Genomic DNA, 27,445 nt, shown 5'->3' on the forward strand with positions numbered 1-27,445 from the left:
GCTAAAGCAACACTCGAGTGGTTTAAGGGGAAACATTTAAATATGTTGGAATGGCCTAGTCAAAGCCCAGATCTCAATCCAATTGAGAATCTGTGGTCAGACTTGAAGATTGCTGTTCACAAGCGGAAACCATCCAACATGATGGAGCTGGAGCAGTTTTGCCTTGAGGAATGGGTAAAAATCCCAGGGGCAAGATGTGGCAAGGTCATAGAGACTTATCCAAAGCGACTTGCAGTTGTAATTGCCTCAAAAGGTGGCTAGAAAAAGTACTGACTTTAGGGGGGTGAATAGTTATGCACGCTGAAGTTTTCTATGTTGTCCTAAATGTTGTTTGATTCACAATATAAAAAAAAACACAACTTCACAGTTTTAGGTATGTTCTGTGAATGAAATGATGCACAACTTCAAACAATCCATTTTAATTCCAGGTTGTGAGGCAACAAAACATGAAAAATGAATACTTTTGCAAGACACTGTATCTCTTTAGCACATTTATAATCTTTGGGCTTATTTATTACATAGGCTTGGACTCCAGCACAGTCAATGTTGTCTGTGATTCAATCCTTTCCAATGTCTATAATTAATGGGATTTCATCTACTATTGTTATCCATATATGTATGATCTAAAATTTATACTATATATTGTGGTAGAAGCACTGGAGAAGTCTGGGATGGCATATATGTGTGTCCCAGATTCCTATCATATGTGTTTTAAAAACCCCAGAAACAGACCAGAAGTGTCGGCTTTTGGTAAAAGCCGGATAATGGGTTCTAGGGGTGTGTATGTGAGAAGAGAAGGGAGGGCTCCATCCACAGACCATTCCAGGTGTTGGGCCTTTCAGTCTGAGCGCAGGCTGATTAGTAGTTGCACCTGGAAGTGGCTCAGATAAGCTGTGTTAGGTATTGGTTGAGTGTCTCACATACCCTGGGGGAGAACAGACACTGAGGTTTGTTCAGAGACACTGTGTTATTTGGAAGTGCTGTGTTTGTGGTAAGGCAGTATACCCTGCCACTTGTAGAGAGGGAATAACCTGTCTAGTTAGTGCCCAGAAGGGCTAGGATTTATTTTTATGTTTTGATTATTTTGTTGTTTATATTGCACAATAAAACTGGTTCTGACCAGCTTGCATGAAACCCTGGACTGGTGTGCTGTTTCCTGGCTGCTGTAACGAGTTGTCCATCTACCCCAGGAGAGAGACCCCCTACCCCGACTATGTTGCAAGATATATATATATAGTGTGTTTGTGTATATATATATATATATACACAATGTAGTAGTGGCTTTTTGACTATGTTAGTGGATTACTAAATGACCAATTACATCTTAGCATTAATATCTCCCCATGTGTTCACAATGTATCATATTTTTCTACCTGACTTCTGGTGACAGCTGCCCTGTACAGCATTGCTGCAGGTGTTAAGTGTTGTCCTCCTCTCGCTGCTCTGCCCCCTGTTCCCTTTCCAGATGGGGAGTCTGGGCTTGGTGGTCCAGGAAGGGAGCGAACAGGAGAGCATTCTGCACTCTGGCTGCCTCTACGAGCTTCCGCCTCTAAAGGAGTACATAGCAGATCTGGACTGGAAGATGATAAAGGGTGCGGGTCACGTGGGGGCGGCTGGCTCTGCGGAGTCGGCTCAGGAGTCACTGCTGCCCTCAAGTTGAACAATTCCTTGGCTTTACGATAACGAGGCTTTCCCCGGCGACCACGTCCTGGAGAAGGTGGCAGTTTCTGGCAGCCCGTGGGTGTTGATGGGGACAAAGCAGAGTCAACTTTAGGCAGGAGGACTTCAGATTTCAGTATGTCTGGCCTGGAATTACATCAAACTTTGTTTAGAATCCAAACATCAATGCATCTCTATATCATACATGTGGCTGTGGCTCTGGAGAAACCATCATGCTACAAAAAACTGCCCACTGAACCTCATTCAGAGTTGGACTCAAATGCAAGCTTAAAATGTGACCATGTAAAATAATTGCACATTGCGTCCTAATTAAAGTTGGCCGCAAACGCGAGATGTGACCAACTGGGCATAGGTAGAAACTGTGCACCTCCCTCCCAATTCAAGTAACAGGAGCAGGTGCGCAAGGCACTACAGGAGGTATAGTTCAACTGTGAGTACAGTGAATGGCTGGAGAGTGCAGATAATAAGTACCCAACTTGCTTAGAGTGTTCTAAATGCAAAATTAACTAGACGCAAATATAAAATGAACATTTTTTGTAAGTCCACATTAATAAACATATTGGTAGTCTTCTCCTTTCTAGACAAACTAGTGTTTAGTCCAGTGCAATTCTGCATTTAAATCACCGCCATGGAATTTTCCTTCATTTACCTCATAGGGTCTGTGCTAGCTACATTCGAGCAATCAGACGCGATCTACGGACATCATTATCATCATCAGCTTGCATCAGAATTTGAGTACTAGCAAGTCATGTCCCTCCAAACAGGCAGATTTGTGCTCTTTCACCATCCATATTAGCTGCAATTCACATCAACATGCCCTTACTGTACTTTAGCTTTCTACATCCCCCACTAGCCAATGACCCGGATGTTTTGTCACAGGGATTCGCAAGTGCAATTGCCTCAGGGATGGATTAAGGGTCTCATGGGCTTGGTGCTGAAAATGTTCAAGGCCCTATATTGTGATGGGGAAGAGGTGCGACCAGTGCTATCAGCCCCAATGTCTCCCTAAATACATAAATTACATAATACTGTAAGAAAACTAGAAAGACCATTTTATCACTTAATATTTATGGCCGACTGTGTGGTCATCTAGGCAGCTGGTTACCATCATGATGTCATGATAATGGGCCTATTTTTATGTAGAAGCCTGGAACTGTAGCTCTATCCGCCCCATTGGTAATCTGACCCGTCTGGAAAAAAGGCACCTTGCTAAAATAAAACAAAAACAGAGCAAGCTGCGGCCACTAAAAGCAGAATTTGGATTTCAATTTTGAACGAGGTCCTTTGTCTCTACACACTTTCTCTTGGGCAATCTAAATGTTGGCACTATAAGAGCAACACTGTAGTCATATTTCTAGTGAACTATCACAAACAAAACATTAACACCACTTAATGCAACATCCTCCACTGTCCCGTATGTATCACCTCTTTCCATGTGGCGATAATTTCTGTGGCACATTTCTCTTTTTGATAAGTTTTTCCACAGTGCTTGATGGCCGAGGCTGCTGTCGCAGGAGAGCTGGATATTTCTTCTCAATGATCTGCTCCCTCCTGTACATAACAAGGAAATCTCAGTGTTCCACAACATCCAAGGGACAGGCAATAGTTTCCTTCAACATCCAATATTCTAATATCATAACTACACTGCACACTAACTCATATCAACCAGCCTATGTGTAAAAGGGACATAAATCAGTTCTGCATTAAAGGCTAATCCCTTGGTTATTTTTTTTTTAACAGAATAGTCCCCCCACCGGCCTTATCCTCTTACTTGAATTATAGGAATTCCTGCTGTTGGAACCCAATTTCTCTGCTCTCCTGGTTAAATTGGATGGAGGGTCCAATCTTCAAGTAAACTACAGAGGGCATTGTAAAGGTGGGTACACATTAGACGACATGTCGCTCAATCCGGCGGATCGGGCCGACCCATTGTCCACATCGGCAAATGTGTACCCACTATGGATGACCCGCAGGTTGTCCATCAAGGTCATTCCTTCGGCCTGCATGTAGGGCCGACGGGACGACCCAGCTGCTAACGCCAGGCACGTGAATGGAGCTTGTGCCTGACATATCGGGCAGTCGGCACCGGAACGTGTAATGTGTACCAGCCGCCTGATATTTTGTCCCGTCGGGCGTCGCATTGCTGGGTACACACATTGGTAAGTGTGTACCCAGCTTTAAAAACACTTATTTCACTAATTAATCACTTTGGCCCTGGTAGCTGTAATAGGAAAAGCACCCGGAAGATTGGGGTAGAGTATTTAGAACCAGCTGTAAGCCATGTTGGAGGGATTGTACTGAAATGCTAGAGGACCTTGGTGTAAGTTAGATAAATTGTATCCCAGCCTCATTGATATAACAAAAACTGAATATTAGGCACAGAAGCCATTATAGTGTCATTATTTGGCATGACATGGACATGTATCCACAGAACCTCAGCAATTTAAGGCGTGCAGTACTGACCTGAGCAACTCCCTCTCCTTCAGCTCCAGCTGCAGCATCAGAGAGTTGAGTTCCACGTAGAGGGTGTTAGCTCTCTGTAACTTGCGTTCATAATGTTCTCGAATATCTAGAGCATGTCTATCAAGAGAGAAAGAGTTGGGGCATGCTATATCCGGAAGTAAAGACAATTAAAGAAAAAAACAGCATAGAATATTTTTACCATGTACCAATTTAAAAAAAAAAAATCTCTTTATTTATAAGAACATATATGATACAATTGCCAGGTCATAAAAATACAACAAATATACAACTTGTGAACATAGGGCCTTATTCAGAGATTTACTCTAATGTAATCGCAACTATATACTCTCACTGATCGCAGCTGCAAAAATATGCTAATGTCTTCCAAAGCTCAGCCGAGCATAGGGACGCCCACTGCTGCCTTCTCATATCCATCCGACGACGTGCAACAGCAGAAACGTCAGGAACATCGGGCAGTCACGAAGCATGTAAGTGAAGTCTGACCAGCCGCAATCACTGCAGCTGTCCTGACACGCAGGGGGCTCTCATGCTGTGAATGTAACCGCAATGCCTAATTTATGCATGCCCATATAACAGTGTTTAAATAGTCAGACATGCCTGCGTTTTTTTAACTACCCTCCATTACCACCCCCAAACGCTGACTACCTGTCACTCACTCTGCGAGTGGTTCCTGTGTAGAAGAGTAATCACAATTCAATTGCCCGTTCTGCAAAAATATCAACATTGCATCGATATCTCTGAATCAGGCCCAATAAGGCGAACAAATGATTTACAGAATAATGAATTGGGTGCTTGTGAGCTGTGGTCAAGACTATTACTGTCACATGATATATGAATGAGAGATGACCTCTCTCTACTGCCAACTTGTTCCATACAACGTCGCCTTAAGATGATCTCACAGTCATTAGTTACCCAGTTAATGTGGTACTGAAACTTGGACAATAGTTTATCCACTGTTGTTTTCAGTTTATCTGGAGTCAGGGATTATTCTATGTACTGTATGTATGTACTATATGTATGTATATATGTATTTATGTGTGTATGTATGTACTGTAGGTCCACAGTTAGCTGCACTTTCCCGGCTGAATTATGGGCTCAGGTAATTACGGGTAGCTCCCACGCCAACCAAACACCAATGGTGTAAACCACAAAAATGTAACACATCAAATACTTAAGAACACTACAAATTGCAGTAACATGGAAAGTGGAATTATACTCATTAAATTGTGTTAGTGCTAATGTCATTATCTCTTATAATAGCAAATTTGCATGTACCAGTGTAAATATCACCTTGGGAAATACCTGTGACCATGTGACATAAATTAGTTGTACTATGCTGTCATTTAAGATCTTACCGGAGCTCCTCACGGCGCCGTGATATCAGCTCCTCTTCCAGACGCTGTAGGCATGTCCCTTCTGACTTTATTTTCTCAAAATGCAGCCGCACTTCTTCCCTCCACTCCGCCTGGGGTAACAGCAGACAGGACTCACTTAGTGTTTCTTATTACTGACACAATGTACACACAGCACATTGTACAATTACCAATTTACAAGTAATTCCATTTCAAATTGGAAAATCTTACAAATATCACTCTTTGAGACTGCCACATGTTACTGCTGTTACTAACATTTATCACTGGCATTTAAAGAAGATAAAACTCTGTACAGTTACCACTGCTCTCTTTTCTCTGAACCAAATCAAGGGAGAAGGGAAAGGAAACCACTGCACTAGCAATTTCTAAGTCAATCCAACCCCAATTCCATATGTTCTAATCAAAGTGAGTGGGGGTGCTGCCAAGGACAATATGAAGAATCATATACACAGAAATTCCAAAAGAAGGAGAAAGAAATGTCCTCTGGTGGTGCACAAAAAGAAGGAGAAAGAAATGTCTTCTGGTGGTGCACAAAAAGAAGGAATTAATCCTAAATAAATATAACCTGTATTATTATTTATTAAAACCTTGTTAAGTGAAATATTAAAAACAGATAGATTTAGAAATGGTGAGAACAAAGTTAGGAAAAGTGATGTAATAAAATTGACGCTGACAATATAAATGCTGCTATCTTACAATAAAGTAATTATACAATATTATGAGTATCTATGATTCTTATTCATTGTGGTATGTGCAAGAAATTTTAATAGACAGTGCGTTGGAAATAACGGCCTGATTCAGACCTGCTCACGAGCGCTGAGCGCTCGCAAGCGGGTCGATGTTGGCCTAGTGCGCATGCGTACGAGGGAGCTGACTCCGTTGTGCGCATGCGCGAGACCCGCATAGCAACGGGCAAGCCGTCGCTATGGGTCTCGCTACAAAGGGGGCGTTGAGTGACAGCACACCCCCTTTGGTGGGCGTGCCAGGGGCATTGCTGCCCAGATGGAGGCGTTCCCATGGGAACGCATACCGTCTGGGGCCGGCCCCACTGACATCACAAATGTTAGTATGCTACAATTAGAATATGCTTTATTGCTCGGGTGCTGATGAAATAGTCACTCTGAAAATTCCCTGGAATAATCCTTTTATATATAAGGGTGTATTTTATGTTAGTATGTTATTCATTCATGTGAACAGTTAATGTTGTAACCAAATCCCAATTAACAGATGATCTCTCTCTGGGTTAAATAGAATTTTTCAATCCACAAAAATTGAGCATACCACTCTTATAAGCATACCACACTGTGTCATCAGTTATCAGCAGAATATTCTGCTTATAACAAGGAAATATTGCAGCCAAAGTAATTTGTTTAATACGTGGCTTTCCTTTTAATCAATTTTTGTGGATTGAAAAACACTATTTAACCTAGAGAGAGAGATCATCCGTTAATTGGGATTTGGTTACAACAATATTAACTGTTCACATGAATTGCCCTTTTATTTCAATATACTTATACTGTACATTAAAAGAGACATACTGACTATACACCTATTTCCAACACACTTTCTATTAAAATTACTTGCACATACCACAATGAATAAGAGCCATAGAAACTCATAAGATCAGAGCTGTAACTAGACTTTTGGTGCCCTGGGCCAGGAAGAGCATTGGGACACCCCCTCATCCCCCCTTCATTTTACAAATAGGGACATAAGATGCGCTTCTAAAAAAGGGTTGTGGGTACCGATCCCTTTGTACAACTGTTATCCAGATGTCACTGCCAAATACAGTGTGAAGCAATGGCTGCAGTGATGATACACAATAATTATGCAGAGGTGATGGGTTTGTGTCCTGGGTATGACAGTATTTTGAAATGTGTTTGTTAAATAAAGGACAATGTGACTGGAGGTGCTTGTGGAGGTGGCCAGATGGAGAAGATAGGGGCAGTCAGGAGATGCGGAATAAAATGAGAGAAAGCTACAAGTGAGAATGATTATACACAGAAAATTGAATGGCCCAAACAGTGCCCCCTGCCCTGCCCTGCAGTGCCCTGGCACATGTCGCATCACCCTAGTCACGGCCCTGCATAATATTGTATAATTACTTTATTGCAAGATAGCAGCATTTAGTGTGTCAGCATCAATTTTATTATACAGGTGGAGTCTCCCATATCTAAATATTCCGAAATACGGAATATTTTTAGCATGACTGAGATAGTGAAACGTTTGATTTTTGATGGTTCAATGTACACAAACTTTATTAAGGCACACAATTATGAAAAATAAAGTATAAAATGACCTATAGGCTGTGTGTATAAGGTGTATATGAAACATAAATGAATTTCATGTGTGTACACAAACTTTGTTTGAGCCACAAAATTGTTGAAAATATTGTATAAAATGACCTTCAGGCTGAGTACATAAGGTGTATATGATTCATAAATGCATTCTGTGTTTAGATTTGGGCCCTATTCCTAAGACATTTCAATATGGTATGCAATTATTCCAAAATACAGAATATTCCGATATCCAAAATACCCTTGGTCCCAAGCATTTTGGATATGGGAGACTCAACCTGTATCACTTTTCCTAACTTTGTTCTCACCATTTCTAAATCTAAATTCTATAGATTGTAAGCTTGCCTATAGATTGTAAGCTTGTCTATAGATTGTAAGCTTGCCTATAGATTGTAAGCTTGCCTATAGATTGTAAGCTTGTCTATAGATTGCAAGCTTGCCTATAGATTATAAGCTTGTCTATAGATTGTAAGTTTGTCTATAGATTGTAAGCTTGCCTATAGATTGTAAGCTTGCCTATAGATTGTAAGCTTGTCTATAGATTGTAAGCTTGCCTATAGATTGTAAGCTTGTCTATAGATTGTAAGCTTGAATATAGATTGTAAGCTTGTCTATAGATTGTAAGCTTGCGAGCAGGGCCTTCCTACTTATATATCTGTCTGCTATTACCCAGTTTTGTTCTATTAATGTTCCAATTGTAAAGCGCAACGGAATATGCTGCACTATATAAGAAACTGTTCATAAATAAATAAATCTATCTATCTGCTTTTAATATATCACTTAACAAAGTTTTAATAAATGATAATAAAGGTTATATTTTATTTAGTATTAATTTCTTCTTTTTGTGCGCCACCAGAGGACATTTCTTTCTCCTTCTTTTGTAATTTCTGTGTACTGTATATGTCTCTTTTCTCTGAATCATTACTTTCTGCGGTATCAAATCTCTGCATTATCTACACATTTACCAAGTAATATTATTAATCAATATATTAAACAAAACCAGAGCCCACTGACACCCTGATCCTAATTTATTGGGGTACATCTGCAAACTGCGCAGCAGCCGGCATAGGCGTCTTAGAGTCATATTCATCTCAGTTGTTTCTCGGCGACGGCTGAATGGGCTTTACTACTGGGTGGTGGAGGCTCCAGAGGTGGGGCTACAGCGCAGTCAAAATTCAAATAGGGGAGTCAAACCAACTGCCCTTCCAAACATCGCCGGTCAGGGGGTATTCACACGTAAGTGAAAGTCCCCATGGGCGTGTTGTTTGTAGACAGAGATAAGACCAATTCTAAGTTGTGCATATGGCGTGTATTTGCCTTTTTCAGTCACATCTTCTGCACCTAGTATGGGATAGGTGAAAGTGCTGTTACCAGTGATGGCCGCTGTTCTCGCAGATGGAGGACTAGGGGGTATGTTTACTAAAGCGAGAGTTTTTAGAAGTGGAGATGTTGCCCATAGCAACCAATCAGATTATACTTAACACTTAACTAGCACCTTCTAGAAGATAACAGCTTGAATCTGATTGGTTGCTATGGGCAACATCACTTCTAAAAACTCTCACTTTAGTAAATTTACCCCTAGGAGCGGCGTGATCACATAGATGCCTATAACTCAGAATGCAAGCGGATAGTCATATATGATATCTGATCGGCATCTTCATTATGCGCGACTCAGGCCCCTAATCTTTAATCAAGTAGCATGAACTTTGATTGTCATATATCATTGTTTGTATCATCAACCACCACTAAAAGATCAAATAAGTTATTCTTGTGTCAGGTTTGCTGATTTGGTTGATGTTTGCTGTCTGTGGAGAGGATGACTAACTAAAAGTGATTGGTTTTATGTTTGCAGCTAACCCCTCGCCAGAGGTCATGTAGAAGTATCACATGACCTATGCAATCCATAATATGCTTTCACTTTATCTAGAAAATTGTATGCTTCTCTCATAACCTATGCATTATCTTACACGCCTACCACACAAAGACCTGCTAAGTATTCATGTATTATTAACTTTAACTTATATAGGGCCTGATTCAGAGATGGACGGTATTGCACATCCGCAAGGAAGTGGCTGTGCATAATGTCCAATAAAATGTAAATGCAACAGGAGGTGTCTACAGCATTAGACATCTCTTGCATTGCATTTATGATCAGAGTGCAGCGTCCGAAGGCGCTGCCTTGGATCACCATCGTGACCATCGATGCTTGCTCTTTTGGCCAGGCTGTGTAAGCTTGCGCGCCCATGAAATCCACGTCCACCGTTGCAGACCCTGGCCTTGTCACTCCTGGAATACAAGGGTGACACGCCCCCATTTATAGGATTACTGGTCAGGAACGCTTAGCTCCAGCCCCCAAATGCCGCAGCCTGCCAATCACTCTGCGGCATGGAGACACTAAGAACGAACTCACAGATGGAGGGCAGCAGGTGTGCAATACACATCCCTCCCACCATTGGAGATGTGCGCTAACCATGAGGGTACCATATATCTCTGAATCAGCCCATAGTTCCAGCAAATTCTGTAACCAGGGCAAGATGACTTAAGTGAGCCCCAACACCTCTTTGCAAATCATGAAAATTAATTCACAATTGTATGCACAAAAGCAGAATGTTTACGGGTTCTCAGCAATCCTACCAGCCTATATGTCCAGCGATTCTAATTGATGAGCTATGTTGATACTGTTATTCTAGAAATTGAGAGGAAAAATTAGAAACATTTTAACAAGAGTTTGGTTTTACCTTATCTTTAGGATCATTCTGCCCCATCCCACTCACACCCCTGGATTAGATTAGCTCTTACACTAAGGTTAGGACTAGTGATAGAGATTGCATTACGTTTAGAATGTATGTTATTATGCCTATGTTAGAGTTGGGATTAGGATTATGATGCTAAGTTTGAGGTTAGAATTCTTTATTTTAGCCATAGAGCTAATATTACCTTATTCAACAACTCACTTGAAAGAGGAGACTCCCTCAATGAAAGAATGGGTCTCTGGTATTCCTAGGACAACAAAGTTCTTTTTTAAGTCCTCTCTCTTATGCAGGTTCATATACTAGGAATTCTAAAGGTGGTTCTCCAGGTACCAATATTCAAATGAAAGCCTCTAGATTATGAATACAAATTCTTGTTTGTTCTTTTTTTAGCAGAGTCAACGGTGACTAGTACCCAATGCAGAGCTGATTCTGGTGACTAGTATACAATACAGAAACGTCTCTGGTGGCATGTGCACACAACATATAGTATTCTGGTGATCGGTATAACATATATATTCCATCTGGAGATCAGTATAATACCTACAGACAATTTTGATGGATAATGTGGAATACAAGGTCCTTTCTGGTAACTAGTATACAATACAGAGCCCATTCTGGTGGCAAGTATGCAAAGCTTTAATTCTTACTCAGTTTGCCTAAATCCCTTCTCCCGTCTAACCTGCATGTAATCCTATAGAATTGCTAGTGACCCCTTTCCGTTAACACATTCACTGCTCAGATACACCAAGGCCTACAATCATACACCAGACAGGCTACTCCCAGCTGTCAGATCACTCACTCACCTGTGATTGGAAGTATGTTTCCTGTGGGGTAGACAGGACATCAGCAGAAGCAATATCTAAGTGCAGCAGAATTTGCCGAAACGAGGGTCGGTTCCTTGGCTTGCTGTTCCTAACAAAGTAGACATAGCACACTAAGACCCACTCATTTGTATTGGGGCAAATGATAGCTCTATATACTGTATCATCATCATAGTTTCTTTTTAAAGGTTCTAAAAAAATTGTGCAGCACTGGACAGTCAGAATAATAAATCATACAAATACAATTGCGCAAAAAAAAACAAGTACAGATAATTTTGACAAAAGGAGGTGCAGACATGAGGCAAAGAGTGAATGTTTTTATAAATTGCTAGGTTCATTTGCCAATGTCCCAAAATATACAACCCCCTGTCCAAGCATAGCATTTCCTCAGCAAATTATGTTACACCTAAAATATTATATGATTCCAACGGGATGTAGTAACAATTCGTTGCCGGAATCCTGACACCTGTCAAAATTCTGGCGTAATGAAGGGACAAGGAGGGTTAGGCACTAGGCATGGAGGGTTAAAGTTAGGTACTTAGGGGAGGTTAGGTTCAGGGTGTGGGAAGGGAGGGTTAGGGCTAATTTAGGGTTGGGGAAAGGGTTAGGATACCTGTCGGAATCCCTACCCTGTTGGGATGCCGGCATCTGGATTTTGACCGCCGGAATCCCAAGCGCTGACAGGGTTGGACTGGCCCACAGGGGTACAGGGGAAATCCCCGGTGGGCCCTACTACCTGAGGGCCCACCCTCCTCCTCTAGGTGTCAGGTTCCAGACCTCAAATCATGTTACTCAATTATATGGTCAGTTACCTGGTGGAGTAGTACCACTGATCAACATGGGTGTTTGGCTCCTTTCTATAGAAACTACAACCAGATTTGCCTATTGGTTAGCCAAGCATATCTGGTGGCTGGCCATACCCCCTCTGGGGTCTGGCCACACCCCTTAAGCATACGCCCCCTACCACTGCCTTCCCACGGTGGGTACTTTATGCCCCAGTCCGACACTGAGTGCCAGCATCCCGTACCCAACCTGATTCCAATAGCTATATACTATGTATGACAATAAGTGTCATTGTTGACGAAGGAGGAGGCATAATATTTTATGTATAGCAAAGAAAGCTCACATCACAGTAGTCTCTTGTATCTTCATACAGCAGAGAATAAATGGAAGAAACAAGAGGTTTTACGCTGGATCTCCATATGCACATCTTGGCGGGTCCATACATATCTAGCTCAATCTTGCACTCAGTAAGGAATATGATATTGTATATTCTTAAATAGGTATTACAGATTCCTATTTCCAGCACTAACCAGCATTGTCGCAGGAGAAGCTTAAACCCATCGGGACAACTGGATGGTACAGGAAGGTGCAGACTATTGCTTCCTACACCCCATATGATAGCTGAGGAATCCACATCTTTATAGGGTATCTCCCCAGTTAGAAGCTCCCACAGGACCACTCCAAAGGACCTGAAAGTCAGAAATGTTTAATAACATACATTTGCCTAAATGCCTTTTACTGTTTATACATTTAAAGTGACAGCAACACCTAAGGATAATTACCATGTTCTCATTATAAACACACTTCCTTACACAAAGTATTTAAATGCATCATTAGGCAATAAATGTACCTTTTGTTAATGTGATTGAGATAAGAAGGAACGCATTATTATTATTATTATTATTATTATCAGTGTATAGTACAATGATGCATGCAGTCCCATATGTTGAGCTTTGTTTAAGATTCTCATGGTCCAGGCAATATGGAACTGGGGTGCTGATTTAGAGCGCTCGCTCTGAATCAGGGCATTTTTTTCGTTTGTTTGTTTGTTTCGACCTCCTGGCCGCTCGCATAGCTGTCATTGAGCCATCTACAATAACCCCATACCCTTGTCCACCAATTTAAAGGGACAAACAAGTCACAAATAAATAATAAAAAAGTGTATAAAAAAGAATAAAGTATATATCATATGCTGACCCTGATCAGTGCTGCTCTAGACAGCTGCCTGGGTAGCCTAGAGCCCACTAAAATGATGCCATAAGCCTATGGAGGTTCTTGGGGACGTTGGATGCCACAAAATTTTATAGATACCCATATGAAAACATACAGGGTACAACCCTAAATGAATGATAAAACTCCAAAGCATACAATAAATTATACCCCCGCCCCTTCTCCTTTTCTACCCTTTCTCTACCTTTTTCCTCCACATGTCATTTCTGATAGCAAATAATAATGCGAAATAAATGAAAGTGAATCATTATATCTTCATCTGTCAGATCTCATTTTAACTTCAAGGAGAAAGTCGCTCAAAGAATTCAGCTTGTCAAATGAATTATGAGTTATGACATCACAGGACCAGAGGTTATAGGGAGACTCCTCGCTGAGAGGGGAGAGTCGCTGTGTGACACATTACTCATTAGAGTAACAAAAGATATCAACTCTACCATTCTTCTCTCACTTCTGTGGGGTCAGTAGCACAGGTCTCATGGGGGAAAGGGAAGATGCAGCTGGCTTAAGGATTCATTATTTGTCTCTGGTTTTATAACCCCATAACCTCAAGTAATGCTGGCAGCAATGTTGGAATAGACTTGTTCAATGTCCGGCTATCATTCTTTTTATTTATGTATCTGAAGATGATGGAAGATGAGTGAAATTAGAATGGAAATATGTAAAATCAATGACCGTGATTGAAATATAACATGTATGATGTCATATGTGATGTCACTGCTGTACAATTATCATTAATGATCTCAGGTCTCTGAATTTATCTGTATAGCTGATACAATGGGGAATTTATGCCTGAATGTAAGCAGGAACAGCCACACACATGAAAAAGCATATGATTGTGCATAGGTCACATCTCAGTATACAGTATGTTCCGCTGTACATCAGTAGCAAATGTGCCATGTTTATATGAAGAGTAGCAAGTGTGTATAATAACTCCCCATGATAATGTAGAGAATGCTTAGAGACAGCACAGAGGTAATATAGGGATGTGGCTTGGCAGTGTTACGCTGGGTACCCACTAGATGATATGTTGTCCAATCCAGCGGATCGGAGCGACATATCGGGTACATCGTCTAGTGTGTACCCATGATATGCGCGCTCCCGCAGGTTGCTAGCAACATCGCCTGTCGGCCCTGCTTAATGGCCGACGGGGAATGTCGCTATCGATGCCATGCTGCAGAATGCAGCATGACACGTAGCTTCCCTCCCTTCCGTCTGACCTGGCATCGGCAAGTGTGTATGCACTTGCAGCCTGCAGGGTCCTGTCGCCAGCGATATTGTGTAGTGTGTACCCAGTTTTAGTAATAAAGTTGCATTACATTTTTTTATACTGCATAATAATGTAATAAAGTGTCATATACCCAAGAAAGAGTGACAGTGTTAATAATAAATGCAAAGTCATAATTTCCTTATAAAATATGGCTAAATACAAACACTAATGCAAAACACAAATAGAAAATAAAATAAAAACCAAATGGAAATATTAACTGAGTAATGCAAAAAGATGGCCACAACTTCATATAATTCAGCAGCCATACTAAAGTGCCATCAGCTATAGAATCAATCAGCCAGTCAGAAGTAGTGCATCTGATCCAAGTCATCATCGTCATTCCTCCAGCCCTCAGCACCATTATGGTGCAGTGCTCCTAACAGCCTGTAGATGGTGCTGTGAGTTTTGCAGTCTATGGGCCTGATTCAGAGCCACTCGTAAGCGGCAGTTCGTTCGCTCCGAGCGATGTTTGCCCAACTGTGCATGCGTACGGATCGTTATACGCATGCGCGAACCAGTCAGTGCGGCCGAAATTCATGTGCTCGCAAAATAGCGAATGCCTGATAATTTGAGTGACAGAATGAGGCGTATGTGGGTGGTAACAGGGGAAGGTGCTTGAAAGCGGGGAGTGGAAATCAGAACGCAGGCGTGCTTAAAGGTCAAAACGGGCATTTTATGGGTGTGCATAATTAAAACAGCAGCGTCACTGACCACGTCACTGGGTTATTTTATAGCCAGAACTGCTCGCAAAATTGTGGTAGCAAAAACCGACCACAAGAATAGCGAGCAGTTCATACCCTGTTCGATGTACTCGATTAATCTAATAAATAGCGGACATGACGTGGGATGCGAGTGGCCAGGGGGCGTAGTTTCCCAAAAAACGACCGCAAGTTTTGTTCGCTCCTTCAGACCTAGAGGCGTCAACAGACCGCAAACAGCGAACGGTTCATTTGAATAGCCACCCCTATTTTCTGGACGAGCGAGCGCTAATTGCGTCCGGCTCTGAATCAGGCCCTATGTACATTTTACCAGCAGCAATCATAGCAAAAAGAAAAACACGTATCTTAAGACTAATTACAAGAGAAATGCATAGGAGTGTACTCACTATGCATTATTTTATAGAATGATTCAGAGTTGCACGCAAGTCCACTTCTGCAGACCGATCTCACAAATATTAGCAACTGTGCAAGCGTTGGAGCCATGCATACATCATTTTGAGCACGTATGATGATCTCCACTTGCAGCTGAGTGGGTGTAACTGGGTTGCAATGTAGGGTAGGTGTTCCGTGGGTGTGTCGTGGGCATGTAGATGGCATTGCGGGCTATTCAGTGGTGAACTTATGCAGCGATCCAGCTGATTTCAGACAGATCTCTTGCACTGCACTAACTCTGAATGCAGGCGTTTATTTTTAAGCACTGCATTTGTGGACACATCGCATGCAACGCTATCAGCCCCACAGTGCATTGCAAAAACTTTAAGTCTATACAGATAAAAATGGAGGCCATCACAGCTTTATGTCATTATTGTATTTTTCATGTGAATTTGATGGGTGCCTCTAGCAGTGACACAGCCAGGGCGAGTGCAGGACAAATATAAAAAACAGTGTTTAACAAGGAACAAGGGCTTCACCGGAGGATGGTGCGTTGGTGTATGATTTATCTTATCTGCCACAGCTATGTAAACTGCGCTAACTGACAAACTTAGAGGCCTGGCCAAGCAGCTCTACCTGAGGGTAGGGCTCTGCTCCATGCTTTTTCTCCATGTTGCACATACTGGAGGAACAGTATGAAGATGAGCCAGCACGACTCGAGCAGAGGAGCGGCAGCCATGAGGACACTGACGTACACGGACAGTGGGTCTAGCTCTCAGACTCTGTGGCAGCTGCCTCAGCCTGACAGAACAGGACTCCTGGAGCAGAAGAGAGTCCACTGGAGACTAAAGGAAAACCGTATGATTTAGGCAGGTAAGTGTGTGTGCTGCTGCAGAAAACAGAATAGTAGGGGCAGAGCCATAACTAGACATTTTGGTGCCCTGTGCGAGAAGAGCATTAGGAAGTGTATTATTCAGAAGGAAGGCAATATATTTCATAGATGAAATATACCACATCCTATTGACAAGAGCATCATGGGTGGAAGTCAGAGGGGACTTCCAATGTTTAGCTTTTAACAACTTGGAGGCATTACACACTTGCACTATCAATATATTTGCAGATTTGGACACTGAGAGCAAGGGCCAGGTAATCTGTGCGGGACAGTCCTGATTTGAGGCCACAGTCACTTCTGTTGATCTGGACAGCTTTGTTGGGATCCAGAAGGTTGAGCTGCCTCAGAGATAGGCACCTACAGTGTCATTAAATGCCCTTTTATGGGATGGAAATGGGATTGGGCGGTCTATGCACTAAATGTACCTATTCCCTACACATAGATTAGGTCATTTATGTTAAAATTTGCGCTTCACAATGCAGAACATCTTGGTTCTCATCATGCACCTCGATTTCAGCATGTGCCTGGCATTTCCACACAGGATTATAGCTTTATGGATCAAGCTGTACGAAGAACATGGACATTTCCTTTCCTCAAAAGGATTTAAATAATGCTCCAACTAATCCTATGCTTTTTATGGGACCCACTTTGTGCTTCAATGTTGCTCTCCTGCGGAGAACCACCTCTCAATGGGGTAGATGTACCAAACCTTCTACCTATCATATTTTAGACTGTACATGATAAATGCTAGCTATAAGCTGTTTGGTTGCTATGGCCAACTTCTCTACTCTTTAGAAGGTTTGATACATTTCCCCATAGGTGCACTCTCAGTATTTTAGGGGAACGTTGTAAAGTTTATTTTAATGAATGGGTGTTAGGATGCTGGACTTTATAGTGATGTTTACACTTTTACACAACGCACCTGAGCGCACTGGTTTGCAGTGTTGTCTCTGGAGAGCACAGAACATGCATACTGAAGCCTGCTGAGCAGACAGTGCAGGTGCACTTGTACAAAACCAAGGAGTTCTGCAGCATTCATTGGGGCTGGGCCTGAGTCACACAGAGATGTGGCTGCATCTTTCTGCACCTCATAAAGGAACTAAACTGTAAGCAGCTGTTTTCTGGGTTGAATCGGCCTTTCAAATTACTAGAATCAAGAGACATCATTGAGGCACAAGGCTCTTCGGGAAGATTTATCGAATCTTGGAAAGAGATAGAGTGGAGAGAGATAAAGGGGGAGAGTTATCAAAGCTTGGAAATAAAGGGCATGATTCAGAGATGTACACGAACCCGATGGTTAGTGCACATCTCCGATTGTTAGAGGACTGCGCATGCGCAGGATCTGTACTGCGCATGTGTAGCCCTCCATCTGCGAGTCCGCTTGCAGTGCCTCCCAGTCACAGCTTGATTGTCAGGCTGCTACGTTTGGGAGGCAGAGCGGGAGGTGTTTAAAGAGTCTGGGGCATGTCGCCCCCGTTTTCCAGGAGAGCGAAGCCAGGGTCTGTGTCGGTGGATGTAGCTTTCCTTGCTTCGCAGCTGCCAGGACCTGGTCAGGCTGATGGTTGCGATGGAGGTTCCAGGCTGCGACATTGGTGCTGGGATCATAGATGCAGCAAGGAGGTGTCTGTTTTCTACATCCTGCTGCATTTACATTTTAGATGTCCGTGAATTGCACAGCCGCTTGTGTGCGGCTCCATGGTTCTATATCTCTGAATTAGGCCTAAAGTGCAGAGCGATAAAGACCAATCAGCTTCTAACTGTCATTTTACAGGCTGTGTTTGGAAAATGACAGCCAAGCAGGGTACACAATATACGATGTGTGTACCCAGCGATGGAACGACGCAATGTAATGATACATTGTATGCGCCGTACACACTATACGATCCGGTGCATGACGGCGCAATGTATTGTCCATGCTGCATTTAGCAGCATAGCATTATCCCATCTGCTGTGCAGACCTGCAGATGGGACGATGCGATGAACAAACATCGCAAACGACGGATCGCTCATACACACGATATATCGTCCCGATCCGCGACAGAACGATATATCATGCAAACAATCATATATTGTGTACCCAGCTTAAGGAGCTATTTGGTTGGTAATTTATCTCTCTCAAAGCTTTGATAAATCTCCCCCTAGTACCAACCAATTAGCCTCTAACTGTAATCTTTCCAAACACAGCCTTTAAAATGACAGGAGCTGATTGCTTGGTACTTTATCTCTCTCCAAGGCTTGCTACATCTTCCCCTCAATCTCTCATAACTTTATCTCTCTTCAAGATTTGATAAATCTCACCCTGAGGGGAAGATGTACTAAGCCTTTGAGAGAGATAAAGTGGAGAAAGATAAAGTACCAACCAATCTACTCCTAAACATCTGTCATGTTACAGGCTGTGTTTGAAATGACAGTTAGGAGCTGGTTGGTTAGTACTTTATTTCTCTCCACTATATCTAGGCTTGATAAATCTCCCCCTGAGTGATGTCACTTTTTCTTACTGAATCAGTGTAACTAGAGAACTGCCTGAATACTGGTTCCGCTGTCGCATACAGATTGGCTGCTTACATATAGCAGAGGTGAGAGGTACACTCTAAATTGTATGTTAACCAATCATTTGTAATGCATAATGTACAGTACCACAGAATGCTATATATATGTAACACTTAGCAATGATTACCTTATAAGCAATGTGCTTCACCCACTCCACACTAGTACCTTGCTCTCATTAAGTGTCGTTTTGTAACCCTGATGAAATACATCTTTTTTTTTTTTTTTTTCTTGTCAGGAAAAATTCCAAATGAAAAAACATTAGTGCTTAATCTTCTGTAGGTTTATTTACAGCTTCTCATATAATGACTCATCTCTGTCTTGATTAGAAGGAGCCGGCAGGAGATGAGGTCCCATCTGCAACATGTCCTCGATGAGAGCTAAGTGAGTGCATGCAAGTATGTGTGCCTGTGTGCCAGCAGCTCCATGTTCTAATGTGATGCTGCCCTTTCAGGAGGGGGTCACACATGATAACAGATGGACACTAATCCCCACACCCATTTTGTGGCTCATCTCCATAGAAACACTCTGTGCCCCCACATAACAGTGATAATGACCCTCCTTTCATAGATTACTGCCAGTTGTTGACTGGAGAGATTGAACAAAGAGAAATAAGGGACACAGGGATGGAGAGATGGGAAGGAATTGTAAGGGAGAAAATACAGGAAGAAAGATAGTGGTTATACTATGAAGAGATATACATATGAAGGCTTTATATACTTAGTTACAAATATATATATAAAATATATATACATGGTTTGGCAAATGGGTCAGAACTGCTGATGTGAATTTTGGGGGCAGCATTTAAGGCAAGTAACATTGAGAAGCTCATAGGGCCTGATTCTGAGGCGCATGGATCTCTGTTCACGAACGCAAATGGCGAGTAAAGATACGGCTGTCATCATCATCATCATCTTAATCACTGGCATTGTAAAATTATAATAAATAAAATTATATAAAATATGTCTGCATGCATGGCAAAGATACCATTGAGTATGCGTTGAAAATATAAATCCTAATGTATATAGGCGAGTAGGGCAGTGGGGAGGGATTTGGCCGAGTCTTTATCCAAATAAACAAATGCAATAATCAGTGTGTGGGGAAATTATTTGTACTATTGTGTGTGTTTGTGGTACTACATGTTACAGCAGACTCTGGCTGCCTGGCTATGCTGGGACTTGTCGTTACATAAATGTACTTAATAATTTTCACTATTTAAACCATTATCCTTACACCCACCGCTGAAATGGTGGCGGGATGATCCCCAGAGATATTCAGCATGTTTGGTTGGCCATCAAGGAGATCACAGTTTTTTTGTAGGCTCAATTCTCTGCCCTATTCTGATTAAGGCTGGTATCATATTATAGTGTGACCAGTACAACTTAGCACAGACTGGTGCTAGTTACAGCTTTTGCAGAGGGACCTCGTACCTGTTATCCCCCAGCTTTAGCGATAACCATCCTAGGCTGTAGCACTAGTGCTGGTTACTAATTTTAGTTAAAGTGGGTCCAGGGGTTTTTATTTATTTGTTTCTTTATTTTTTCTTTTCTCCTTTAACTAGTCAAAATATGTGCTTATGATAATCAACTTGTATCTTTACTAGGCAAGTAAACCACAAGGGGTAAATTTACTAAAGTGAGAGATTTTAGAAGTGAGTTTTAAAAGTGATGTTGCCCATAGAAACCAATCAGATTCTACTTAACATGTAACTAGCACCTTCTAGAATATAACAGCTAGAATCTGATTGGTTGCTATGAGCAACATCACTTTTAAAACTCACTTCTAAAAACTCTCACTTTAGTAAATTTACCCCCAGGGCTACTCAGGGGGCTATACTTAAAAAGCAGCAGCTTTTGTAAGCTGGCACTTCTCAGCAGGTTGGAGTTGAATATTTAAAGCAGCACTTACTAGCCTCCCATTTCTCGCAAATTGTCACCTCTTTTTCGCCTCCAGGGTCCATTTCCTGGCTAGACCTAGAAGCTGCCCACGTTGCCCTCCCTGACTTAACCTCCATATGGGGCCTGTCCCCCGCACAACGCCCTGTCACCTTGAAGCAACTCCCTGCCCTTAAATTTAATATTTCCCTTTGGGATCGACATTCTCTCAAATTGAATCTCACCTCCCCAATTTCCCCCCTAACTCCCATTTGGTTCAGTCCCTTATTTCGCCCTGGCTCCTCCACCAAAAAAGCACACTCATGGTCTAAAGTGGGCCTTAGGTTCCCTGTAGATTTCTCCACTCAGGGCCAATGGTTGTCCCTATCAGAACTTCAACTACAAGGCCCATCCCAAATACTGAACCCCTTTGAATTTTTTCAAATTAGCCATTTTTTGTGCTCTTTACCTTCTACATCAGTACTTAGGGAACTTACGCCCTTTGAACACCTTTGTAAATATCGTCCCCTAACCAAAGGCTTGATTTCGCAACTTTATTCTATCTTCCTTGATGTAACCCTCCCACCTACAAGATCTCATGAGACTGAATGGGAGAGAGATCTAGGCCCTCCTCCTCCGGAGGAAACATGGAAAGAAGTCCGACTCGGTATCGCTAAATCCTCCATCTCCACTAAAATTAAAGAAACCTCATATAAAATCTACTATCGATGGTACTATACTCCTGTGCGACTCCATAAGATGTTTCCCTCCTCATCACCTGACTGTTGGCGAGGTTGCGGCCATAGAGGCACTATGCTACATATCTGGTGGACATGTCCAAATATTATCCCCTTATGGGATTTGGTTCATGACCTTTTGAACTCTCTCTTGGAATCCCTGGTAACAAAGGACCCTTGGGTATTTTTGTTTTGTTGCTCACCTCCAAATCTTCATACATTTTCAAAGAAATTACTTATGCATATTCTATCGGCGGCCAAGTCCCTGATAGCCCTTAATTGGAAGAATACTTCCCCACGGTCTCTTCCTGCGCTTAAACAACAGATTTGGCATATAGCTGCTCTGGAGGAGATAACCTATTACCTCCATGATAGAGGACACATATTTACCCAAGTATGGGCTCCCTGGCTTTCTGCTGAACATAGACCTCGGCCCCCATCTTTTTCTGAGGGATGAGCACTTGCGGGGACCCACGGGTGGTAGCTGTGGACTCCTTCGCCTCACTCTTTTTTTTTTTTCTTTCCATCGCTATTACATATTTACCTTTTATTTCTCTCAGTTTAACCTGATATTTTTTATTCTATTTATTCATGTGGTCATTTTCCCCTTCCCTTTCCCTCCCCAACTCCTTCCTTTCCCTCCACTTATCCCCTCCATGACTTCTATGTTGCAATCGATGTTTCTTATCCAAGTTCTTATTTTATTAATAATTTGGTTATCAATTTATATCCGATGTCACTATTCACAGATTGTATTATATCTTGTTTTTTTTTCTTTTTCTCTAATTGATTTTATTTTTGATTGTGCAGAGATATTTGATATCTGTATTGTTTTTTGTTCTGCTGTCAATAACATGGTTTTGATGTTTATTTTTCTGTTATGACTGACCACTCAAAATAAAGAATTTGAAAAGCAGCGCTTACATTCAGTGTAAAGCACGCTGGGCTTTACACTTAATGATTGTGCCACTTTAAGATATCTTTCTTGAGAACTCTCCTACAGTACATAACATTTGTTTACACCTTTCATCTGCCTCACCAGATATAAAGGGGCACAAATGCATATTACATGAATTTCAAATTCCTGCATGCACAGGGAACAAAGTAAATGTTTATGTCCACAATACTTTTGTCTGACTGTCACTAAAGACTTTTATGTGCAATGAGTATGGATGAAACCAAAATTATGACTGTGGATGAACACCATACTTGCCTCCGGGAGACTCCCAAATTTCAGGGAGACCTACCCAACACACCCTCCCGCTCCATTTCTCTTTGCTATACAGGGTGCATTTTCTTGTTGGTACAAATCGTGTTGTGCAAATAGCGTCACTGCACAGGTATGGGGCAGTCATGTGACTCATATCATCACGCCCCCACACTTGCCCCTTGGACTTCCCCTCAGGGATTTCCTGAATAGAATGTCTAAACAATAGGCAAGTATGACGTATGTATGCATATTGCATATAAGACTTTAATTCCCTACTAATCCTGTAACGGCATTTGGAAGTAATATAAATCCCTTTGTTGGTGACATATTTTCATCTTGTTGCAGCAAAGCAATCTATTATTTAAGGTGTGTTTTTAAATAGGGTCTGCAAACCTTCAACTCCTGCCATGTGTTCCCTTCATATCACTGGGGCTCATCCTAGCCAATCAAGTCATCAAATGTTTATTCATAGCCAGTCACGTCATCAGAATGTACATAGCGGCAGAAGATGAGTATAGTGAATTTATAGAAGTTGTTTAGCAATTCACACAATGTGTTATAGTATTGGCTGTGACACCCCAGGACTGGTGAAGATAGAGGAGCACAGTGATAAATGGTTGCTTATGCTTGGACCCCTCTTTAGTATGAGATGGAAAAGTAATCGGCAGTAGAAATTTTTTTTTTTATTAATACAAGTAACAAATATACACATGGGATGTAGTCAGTATCCCGGCACAGGGAATACCGGTGGTCAGAATCCCAGCGCCGGAATCCCGACAGCAGTCAGAATCCGGGCTCCAGAATCCCAACCGCTGACATCCCAATGGTAAATATTAGGGTTAGGTTTAGAGTTAGGCACTAGGGTGAGGGTTAGCATTAGGCTACGGGGAGGGGGGGGCTGTTAGGCTCAGGCTGCAGGGGGAGGGTTAGGATTAGGCTGCAGGTTTTGAGAGTTAGGGTCAGGAACAGGGTTAGATACTTACCTACAAGACGAATTTCGAACATTCGGGATTCCTGCGTCGGGATTCTGGGCGCCGGTATTTAGTGTGTCGAGATCCCATACCCAACCCATACACAGAGGTGTTGTAAGAAATACATAGACCAGGGAAAGGTTTGAATTAATGAAACCCCTTTTTTCTTAGCTGTCCTACAATCATCATCTCCTTTTCAAAATCTCTCTGGAGGTCATTGCAAGTTACATCCAGGGTCATAGGTTGACTAAGTATTTTAATGTTTAGGAGCATCAATATGATTCATGAAGGCACTGGCGTATATATAATGGGTGCAGGGGGGCCCACACTGCTCACCCTGCACCCATTACATATACTTACTGTACATTACGGCTGCCACTGAGAGCAATGTCAGGGAAAATGGTGGCAGTGCCATTTCCCCGGGCATATGCACAAGTGCAATAGAGATGCGCAATAAAGGAATATGTGCATGTGCAGTAGGCTCTGGTACAGTGCTAGAGTCTACACTGTACATGCAACTGCTCAGGGGGAGGGCACTCGGAGACTGCACTGGGGTCCCCTCCTGTCATAAGGCACCCCTGCATGAGCTGAAAAATGTATTAACTATGTGTTTTGTATGTTTGAGAGCAATTAATGATTTACTGATCTACTGGGTTAAAAGATACCCACAACTTTGTATTACCCAATACTGGTTCTACCTTCCTCCTCTGCGGTCCCCCACTCCCAGGTTCCTGATCCTACCTTCCACCTCTGCGGTCCCCCACTCCCAGGTTCCTGATCCTACCTTCCTCCTCTGCGGTCCCCCACTCCCAGGTTCCTGATCCTACCTTCCTCCTCTGCGGTCCTGCACTCCCAGGTTCCTGATCCTATCTTCCTCCTCTGCGGTCCCCCACTCCCAGGTTCCTGATCCTACCTTCCTCCTCTGCGGTCCTGCACTCCCAGGTTCCTGATCCTACCTTCCTCCTCTGCGGTCCCCCACTCCTAGGTTCCTGCTCCACCACGCTTAGTGGAAAGAATGACTAATATAAGTAAGTGGAAACACAGTGGGCCTGATTCAGAGCCGCTCGTAAGCGGAAGCTCATTCGCTATGAGTGATGTTCGCACAACTGCGCATGCGTATGGGTCTTAATGCGCATGCGCAAACCAGTCATTGCGGTCGGAAATCGAGCGCTCGCAAAACAGCGAGGGGCTGCTAATTTGATTGACAGAATGTAACGTTTGTGGGTGGTAAAAGGGTGAAGTTGCTTGAAAACGGGGGAGTGGAGATCCGAACGCAGGCGTGCCTAAGGGTAAAAAGGGTGTGGTAGTGGTAATAGCTATCACTGTTTTTATGACCACTAGATTTTCAAATTGGATCTAATGTTTGTACACATGGGCCTGCTCCTTGAGTTACATGCAATGAGCAATAAGTGTAGATTAATTTCTACAAAACAACAACAGACTAGTTGTCACACACTTAGTAAAACATGTCTAACAATCTTTGTGTGCCATAAAGTCAACATGGATCTGATGGGTTCTCCCACTTTCAAAGGACTTCCTGGCCCATCCTTATCAAATACAGCCATCAGGTACAGCACTGACAAAACGACCTGTTGAGGGGACTTTAGCCTCACAATTTATCTTTCATTGTCTTATGTGCAGGAAATTAAATACGGGAATAATGAAGGTCATGGACTGTAAGTGCAAACTCAGGATTTTGGTTACTTACCCATAAATCCCTTTCTCCAATTCCCCAGGGGACACTGGAGTCTCAGTACATATATAGTTGGTTAACCGGGAGCTGGCACTTTAATAAATCTGTATGGTAGCTAGCTCCTCCCCCTCTATACCCCCCACAGGTCAGTCTATAAAAAATGTGCCCGAGGAGAGCTGGAAAATAAGGAGAAGGAGAAGAGAAACTACAACATACATAAACAAACCAGAAAGGTTTTATGAAAGAAAACACAACTTTTCAAGCAGACCATGGAGACAAACAACTTTCTGGACCTGTAAAACAACAAACTTATGCAAGTGTTACAGCGCCGGGCGGGCGTCCAGTGTCCCCTGTGGAATTGGAGAGAGGGATTTATCGGTAAGCAGAGCCGGCCCTAAGCACAGACAAACTAGGCAAATGCCTAAAGGCATTTGGGATGCCTAGGGGCATGCATTCCAAGCCTAGGGCCAGCTCAGCTTGACAGAGGGAAATGGTGGGACCGGGACAGGCAGACGGAACCTCTGGTCTTGCTGTTCTACCGCGATCGGAGCTCTCAGCTCAGCTCTGATTGGGCGGCAGCTAATACAGCGGGCAGCAGCATGACCGGGGAGCAGAGACAGTGGGGCCAGTGGGCAGTAACAAAAATCGCCACTGGAGGAGGGCTGCTGGGCATGCCCAGCCACACCAGCTCCTCCTCCCATGGACCTTTGTGGAGTCCAGCAGGCTGGGCCTGTCTGCAGGGAGACAAACGGGGGGTGGGGGCGCCAATGCTCTTGCTGGCACAGGGCACCAAAATGTCTAGTTACAGCTCTGTAGAGTATTGCGATGGGCGAGGAGGTGATGGATGTTGCTGGCTGCTGCTGTGATCTGTGCTGCTGGTTGATTTGTGCTGTGCTGGTAGAGGGGTGCTGGGTCACAGGCAGAACTAGCGATGGTGCTAGGGGTCACCACCCAAAATCTTGCCTAGGGCATCAAACTGGTTAGGGCCAGCTCTGTCGGTAAGTACCCAAAATCCACTAGGGGACACTCGAGTCTCAGTACAGTGGGGACGTCCCAGAGCTCCCATCCCGGGCAGGAGAGCACTGGAACCCTGCAAAACAGCACGGCCATACTGCGAAGCAGAGGCTGCAAAGGTGTCAAAACGGTAAAACTTAACAAAAGTATGCCTGCCTGACCAGGTGGCCGCTCGACAAAGATTAGTCAAAGAAACCCCACGGGCAGCCGCCCATGAAGGTTCCACCGAGCGCGTTGAATACACCGTAATAGAAACCGGCGGCTGTTTAGAAGCATAGGTAGAGGCCACGGATCGTCTATCAACAGATGCTGTAGACCTGAGTACCACGCTCGTCTGGGCCAATCTGGAGCCACCAGCAACACCTTGGCCCTTTCTCTTTTTATTCTTTGAAGCACACGAGGAAGAAGTGGAATTGGAGGGAACCCTTGTTCGAGAACCGTACAGCGGTAATAGATGCTTCAACCTCAACGCCATGAGATCCACTTGAGGTTGACCCCAATGCTGAATCAGTTGTTGAAAGACCTGAGGATTGAGTGCCCATTCCCCGGATGAATGTCCTGTCGACTGAGGTAGTCGGCCTCCCAATTTTCTACCCCTGGGATGAAGATTGCTGATATTGCCTCTGCAAATTCCTCTGCCCAAAGCAGAATGCGGCTTACTTCCCTCAAGGCGGCCCGACTCTTGGTGCCGCACTGTCTGTTTATATATGCCACAGCTGTGGCATTGT

General features: G+C 43.0%; 1 protein-coding gene across 2 annotated transcripts in view; it reads right to left on the bottom strand.

Annotated features, from left to right (window-relative positions):
- MAP3K12 (mitogen-activated protein kinase kinase kinase 12) overlaps positions 1-27,445 on the bottom strand; it is a 135,815-nt gene that overhangs the window by 11,724 nt on the left and 96,646 nt on the right. For both annotated transcript variants that reach the window (XM_088469172.1, XM_088469173.1), the window contains exons 6-11: positions 12,722-12,880; positions 11,391-11,499; positions 5,520-5,629; positions 4,144-4,260; positions 3,106-3,231; positions 1,374-1,806 (exon numbers count right to left, since the gene is read on the bottom strand). In XM_088469172.1, coding sequence (XP_088325298.1) covers positions 1,374-1,806; positions 3,106-3,231; positions 4,144-4,260; positions 5,520-5,629; positions 11,391-11,499; positions 12,722-12,880 — 1,054 coding nt within the window. The remainder of the gene's footprint in view (positions 1-1,373; positions 1,807-3,105; positions 3,232-4,143; positions 4,261-5,519; positions 5,630-11,390; positions 11,500-12,721; positions 12,881-27,445) is intronic.

This window comes from Taudactylus pleione, unplaced genomic scaffold (genome assembly GCF_031769625.1).
Source record: "Taudactylus pleione unplaced genomic scaffold, aTauple2 ptg000089l, whole genome shotgun sequence".
In the NCBI taxonomy this organism is placed as follows: Eukaryota; Metazoa; Chordata; class Amphibia; order Anura; family Myobatrachidae; genus Taudactylus; species Taudactylus pleione.